The sequence below is a fragment of the Cicer arietinum genome, chromosome 6, assembly GCF_000331145.2.
Source record: "Cicer arietinum cultivar CDC Frontier isolate Library 1 chromosome 6, Cicar.CDCFrontier_v2.0, whole genome shotgun sequence".
Taxonomy (NCBI): domain Eukaryota; kingdom Viridiplantae; phylum Streptophyta; class Magnoliopsida; order Fabales; family Fabaceae; genus Cicer; species Cicer arietinum.
The window spans coordinates 67,867,889-67,874,917 of NC_021165.2; the positions used below are offsets into that span (position 1 = coordinate 67,867,889).

At 27.0% G+C, this 7,029-nt stretch overlaps 1 protein-coding gene across 1 annotated transcript; it reads right to left on the reverse strand.

Moving 5' to 3' along the window:
- Positions 1 to 1,977: 1,977 nt before the first annotated feature.
- Positions 1,978 to 6,343, reverse strand: LOC101495484 (AP2-like ethylene-responsive transcription factor PLT2). Its single transcript, XM_073370472.1, has 9 exons — positions 6,229 to 6,343; positions 5,964 to 6,150; positions 5,379 to 5,760; positions 5,190 to 5,272; positions 4,740 to 4,828; positions 4,524 to 4,597; positions 3,525 to 3,575; positions 3,250 to 3,326; positions 1,978 to 3,049 (listed from the first exon to the last, which is right to left on the reverse strand). Exons 2-9 carry the CDS (start codon positions 6,100 to 6,102, stop codon positions 2,250 to 2,252), a joined length of 1,695 nt encoding a protein of 564 aa, XP_073226573.1. The 5' UTR covers positions 6,103 to 6,150; positions 6,229 to 6,343; the 3' UTR covers positions 1,978 to 2,249.
- Positions 6,344 to 7,029: the final 686 nt, after the last annotated feature.

Here is a 7,029-nt window from a genome sequence, read left to right on the forward strand (position 1 = left end):
ATCGCATCTCTATTGAAAATCAATAAACGATAGTTCTTAATAAAAATAATTCTATTATTCTCTCATTCTCATAAACTTTCACAACTCCTTTATTTATTTTGTTTCCTTTCGGTAAGACTACTCCTCCATTTCTAACTATATATACTTATTCTTTCAGATTAGTTAGTGACAAAAGTTTTCTATATTAATATTATTTTATCCTAAATGTTTTAATGATGAGTTACAAATATAACTCATCTTCATGAAGCCTCACCTACTCTTTTGATTGCATCAAAAATTTACCTCTTCATCGGTATTATCAAACCTCATTACAATTAAAGAACTTTTCTAATTATAAATTATCCACACATATTAGGCATACATGTTATGTTCTATTTTGAGTCATTTTATTGACAAGAGAGAAACAATGAGAAATCTATGCATATTTTAAGTTACATACTTGATTAATACATAAGAAAAGAATTCAACCTGTGATTGTAAATTCTCTTTCATTCTTTCACACTTTCATAACACATTTTCTATTATCATTTCTTTATAGCTCGAGTCTTCAAATTATAAAGAATGTTGTTAATATATATCTACAAAATTGATATGATTACATCTAAATCCATTTCACATCAATTAACCATGTCAAATATTAAAGTCAAAAAATAATACGAACTTAATTCTTTGTAACTATTTTTATTAATGAAATTGATAAATGATATTATATTCTACAATACTAAACATTGAAATTTTGATAATTATTAAATATTTTATAAAACAACTCAAAATAAACAAATTAATATTGCATTTCAACATATAATTACATATATAACACTAATTCTATATATAATTTGAATAATTGATTACTCTTAATGCTATTATTTTATTTATATTTTGATGAAACTTTAAGTTGTTAGGTTAATTTCAATCTTCTTTCATAAAATATTAATTACATGTTCATTATCATAATTAATAATTAAAGTTTATTGAATGTTAAGTTAAATCTATAAATAAATAAATAAAATAAAAAACTAAATGTTAGAACAATGGACAACATTAAAAAAAACAAAAAAACAAAATCTCCGTAAAATACAGATATCTAAACTCTAGTTCAATGTTACTTTTAATCTTCCTTCACATATAGTAATTACATGTTCATTATCATTATTAATAGATAAAAAGTGTTATTAGTAGTTGAAATATACATTTTTAACACAAATATAATCATTGTAATTTATTATCTAATAAATACAAATAAAGTATCACATAAGTTACACAAACATAACAATTGAGGAAATTAAAAAATTCAAACAAACCCATAAATTTACACGCTTGTCATAAAGTCCATAGAGATAAAAGATCATCTAAAAAAATAACATAATCTTAACATGTGTTAGACTCTAGAGTTCAAACCCTAAAAACTAATACAACATTTTCTTATCTGAATTTCTTTTTATACAATTCAATTAAGAAATCATAAACTCATATATTCATATAAAAACAATGTATATTGTTGAACGATATTTCTATTTTCACAATTAAAATTAATAAAATTTGATTTTGTTTTATATTTATTAATTAATATTGGCGATGTGCTAACATGCTTTCATTAAAAAACTTATATATTAATTATAAATGCAAAAAAGAATAAGTTATGCAAATAAATATTCATTTTCCCTTTAATAGTTACTTTTTATTTATTTTAACTCTTCGATTGTATGTTACAATTCATTTGATTGTGTTGCATTAAATAACAATATAACACTAATACATAGAAATGCTTAGAAATTCTTCACTGACAAACAATCATTGCTTAAAAAAAATAAAAATTAAAAGATAAAAAATTTATAATTAAAATAAAATAAAATTTACCAAAAAAAAAAAAAATCATCCTCGAAAAGCGGGTTAATTATAATCTAGTTAAATATAACTAACAAAAGGAAACTTGATAAACACTTTGAACTTATAGTCTCTAATTGTTCTGGTTCTCTCAAAAATACTTCTGGCATGCACACATTCGAGTTATAAGATGTTCAAAGAATTAATGACTTCACAAGGGACTAAAACTCATTTACGTTTTAATCAACTACCTCTAGTGTGTTTTGCATTGTGGCAATGAAAATCCAATGAACATTTATATAATTAGAGTCCTACTCAAAGCAATGAAAATCAACTACTATCAATTGTTTTCAACTACCACCCATGATAGCACAACAACAACTAAAACAAAACAAAACTTCACGTTTCTTGTCATACATTATCATTTAATTCTCTCTTGTTTCATAATCATTCCACATTGTAAACAAATCTGCAGTATTCGACGTCTGCATGTTCTCCGCCGCCGCCGTCCAGCCACCATAACCTCCATCCGCCGGCATGTCATAATCAACTTTCACCGGCACAAACTCCTCAACCGCTGCATTATTACCAATTAACCCTCCACTGTTATTATAAATCCCACTTGACCCACCACCACCAACATTACTATTTCCAATCACAGATGATGAAGAAGAAGATTCCATGTTGTTCATCATTCCCTGATATAAACCTGGAATATGATTCTGAAAATAACCGTTATAAAACAAACCATTGTTATTATTATTATTATTATTACTATTATTATTATTCTGAGATGTTTGATGAACGTAGGAAGAAGAACCACCACTCTGTTGATGTAACTCAAGCTGTGTTTGAAAATAACCATTCTGGAGTTGAGAAATGGAATTTTCATGGTTTTGTAAAGTTAACAATGGTTGAACTTGTTCATATTGATGATGATGATGTTGCATTAGAGGGTAAGGTTGTAATCTACTAGTACTAGAGCTTGATGTTCCGTATTGGAAAGTTGATGAGTTTAGTGCAATCATTTCTTCACGTTTTCTAGAAGATTCTAGAGCTTGTGCTTCTTTAAGTCTCTTTGCAGCACCTCCTCCTATTGGGAGTGTGTTGCTTTCTAGAATGGCTTTAACGTCGTAACGACTCATGTCGAAGTTCGTTACGGCGTTAAGTCCTCTGAACTTTATCGCGGCTATGTCGTATGCTTCTGCAGCTTCTTCTTCCGTGCCTGTGATATACAAATCACCAACTCTTGATTAAGAAATATGGTTTAGTGACTCACTCTAAATTAATTTTACATTGATAATTAATAAAATATCTTCGTGTTTTCAAGTTACACTGTTAATTTTAATTTGATGTAAATTTAGTTCACGTAACTTATTTAAATATGAATAAAACTAAGACGAAGAAAAATATTTTTTTACTTACTGAAAGTTCCCAAATAAAGGTCTTTGTTTCCTGCAACTCTGCCAATCCTTGCTTGCCATCTTCCATGTTGATGATGCCTAATGATCACATAATATTAATATTATTATTAAGAAATTAAAAAGTACTGTCAATATAAAATATTAAATATGTAAAACTGTTTTACACAGTATAAAATTTATTATTAATTATAAGTATCTAATATATATAGAAAGAAATGAAGAAAAAATATTGAATTAGAGGGAAACATCAAGAAACATTGTTGCCACATTTTACACCTTGTAACTCCACGGTACATTGATGCACCCCTTGAGAAACCACTGCTTTTCCTGCAATGTAATTGTACAGTGAGCAACAACACCAAAAGTTGATTTCCTAGTTAGCTTGACTTTTCTAATTACTGTTCACAAAATAATTACTACATCACAAGCACAGTTTCAACATCATTTTTAGTATTTTCAATAAATATGATAATTTGCAATGTAACTTTGACTTACAATATTATATAATGAACTTAGAAAAGTATTAGAAATTTATGATTAGTTATGAGTTGGTTACTTATAGTTATAAATCGGTTATTTTAATTGAAAATTAGTTGTTTTAATTTGGGTATATAAGGTTATTTATTTCTACTATTATAAAAGTTATCTCTATTTTCCTCTCTTCTCTGGTATGAAATTTTTGCATATTCTATTATAATATCAAAAAACTAATTATTCCGCTACTTTCTTTCTCAAACATTTTTTGAGAAATTTTTCATAGAAATTAAATTGATTTATCTTTTATTTTTTATTTGATTTTTTGAACAATTTGTTCATTTTCCTCTCTTTTCTCCATTCAAAACTAGTTATTTCTCCTTCTTTTTTCATTTTCTTTTTTTCCCTCTCAAATTTTAGGTTAGAATTATCTCATCACCATGATGATAATAAAAAAAATCAAGCAATAGACATTAAAGACAACATGTTTACCAACAAAACAATTCAAAAACCTAAAATTTCTTCAATATTTTGATATCAACTTTATTTCAACATCAACAACTTTCATAAAAAACAAAAAAAGATGGAGTCGAGAAATTACAAATTAGTTATCTTAGTTTGAAATTAAGTGTTCCAATTTAAGTATATAAATTTTATTATACCTACTATTATAATCATTTGTCTCATTTAAACAATACAAAAGTTATCTTTATTTTTCTCTTTTTTACATAAGTTTTACATGATTGCATATCCTATAATGTATGCATATATATTATATCTATTATTAATAGTTAATAATACCTTCTAATTGAAGCTACAAATTCTTGTCTTGTCATGTGCTTCATTTCATCTATTTCCTTCTCATAGTTACTAACCTGAAAAATGACATATAATCAATAACTCCAATCATTTGAACTACATATATTTAGTGTCTGATAACAAAAAGAAAAAAAAATATACCAAAAAAAACAAAAACAAAAAGATCAATTGAGAAAATAATTAAACAGTCTCAATTACTGGAAAGTTAGTAGTGGTGGATGTCCCCCAATACTTAAGTGCAGCTAAATCATATGACCTAGCAGCTTTCTCTTCTTTATCATATCCACCTGACATTAAATTAAAACAAAAAACACAAATACTACTTTATTTCCCTCCAAAAAATTAAAGAAAAGAAAAGAAAAGAGAGTTGAACAAATATTTGAAATAGAGAGACTTACCTAAATAGACTGAAGAAAAGTTGTGGAGAAACAAAAGCAAAACATAAGAAGAGAAATGTGTTAATACATCAAAATTTTAAACAATGAGTATAACATAATATAATAAAAGACGAAAAACAATGTTCAAATCGCAGTTTAAAAAAATATTCACATTTATTGTCCGACGATGATACATAAAATTCAAATAGAACAATTTAGTGAAGAAGAAAAAAAATTACAAAACCCTAAGAAATATTAATTTGATATTTACCTTGGCGGCCTTTTCTTGATTGTCCTTCTCTTCTACAGCTATTATCCCAAAGGTGAGCTTCATACCTTCCAGTCCATCTATGTCTATATATATATACAACAAATTTTGCATTTAAAAAAATAAATAATAATAAACCATAGAACAATAGGTTAATCATTAAAAGACACATACATGGAGTAACTATCTTACTTTGTTACACCACGATATATTGAAGTTCTTTGTCCAAAGGTTTCAGAAGTTCTTTTTGGAACAGCAACTTCAACAGCACTATTTGTACTATTATCACCACTAGTTTCACATGTTGAATCCTTACCACTTCCCATGGATAATGTTAACGATTGCAAATTATTATTATTACCCTTTTCTTGATCATACTCATTCGTGGTTGTTGTTACCACTTGGTTTTGCATTAGCATGAGATTATTATTTGTAAACAAATAATTATCTGAATCGTTTGATTGAATTTCATTTGGTGTAGCAAGATCTGTTTGATTTTCAGACTTGCACACACCAAGAAAATCTGCTACCTTTGGAACTTCATTGCTACTTTGTGCGTTCATCAGATTCCAATCTGCTCAATTAAAATACCAAAAATAGTATCTTTAATATCATATTACAATTCTTAATAGAAATGAGTTAAAAATATAAAATGAAAAAAATATTATAATGAGAATCATAAGACTTATGTAACTAGTGAAAAGAACAAGTAACTAATATAACCGACTTATTCTAACATATAACAAAAAGTGAAAGAAAGAACAAAGAAGATTATACCATGATTTTGGAAAGGGTTTTCGATGTTTTGGTTGACTAAACCAAGAGGAAAGTGATGATATTGAGTAGCTTGGAGATCATTAGGTGGTAAAGAAGAATGAGAAGGAGAGAGAGGGAAAGAAAGCCAGTTATTATTCATTTGAATCCTTGTTTTTCAACTTTCTTTACTCTTCAAATCAAAGAATACCTGCACAAAATGAAAAATATAGTGAAAGATAATTTAAACAAAGGAAAAAATAACTAGAGAAAGTGATGCTAGGTTTACCAAGGGTTTTAAAATGAAGTTTGAAGCTTAACTAGTTAAGAGTTAAGAGAGACATTTAAAGAAAGCAACAACATTTAAAAATGGTTGTAGTAGATTAAATTAAACTTAAATGGTGTATAAGTGTCTTATCTCACCCTCTTAGAGAAGGTTGTTTTTGTATTCTGTGTCTTTTGAAACAGTTTTCAAGACAGCACTAGAAAACAAAGATAAAATCTGTGAACAATGATTATTAAATAACTAAGATCTATATAGAATATTATTGGGGACACGAGTGTGTTACTAAACTATAGACTGTAATTCAAATCCTTCTGTCTTTGTACAGAAACTTTCTCTCTCTACCACTTGTTTAATTTATTGGAACTCTCGTCCTCGTTTACTTCAAAATATGACACCCCAAAACCCAGCATTCCCACACACTACAATCAACGACTCTACGTAAAGTTACATTATTGAAACAAACTACTTAATATTAAAACCTATCAAAATCTATTATCTCTGGAGTTTAAGGATGGGTTACAACCATCGCATCACTTTCCAAACTCACAATTATAATATTGTAGATTTTGAAGTCTATGCATTCTGTCTAAATAATATGTACGTTGCACTAAATAATTAAGAGTTTTATTGACAAATAAATAGTTAATATTGCATAAAAATTTCATATGATAAAACTAAGATTTTCAAAAATTTGACGGTTAAAAAAGAATAGAGGAAGAGAACAATATTCAACTAAAAATTTGAAGAGAAAAACTAAGGAATTAGAGAATTGAATAACAAGAAGAAGATCTCCAATTCGGTATA

What these genes read in the sequence shown, in the direction of transcription:
- LOC101495484 (XM_073370472.1), bottom strand. Translation starts at nt 6,102, where the DNA reads ATGAATAATAACTGGCTTTCTTTCCCTCTCTCTCCTTCTCATTCTTCT. An exon ending in ATATATCGTGGTGTAACAAA is followed by an intron (nt 5,273 to 5,378) that starts GTAAGATAGTTA and finishes ATATATATATAG; the next exon opens with ACATAGATGGACTGGAAGGT. An exon ending in ATGTACCGTGGAGTTACAAG is followed by an intron (nt 3,327 to 3,524) that starts GTGTAAAATGTG and finishes TGTGATCATTAG; the next exon opens with GCATCATCAACATGGAAGAT.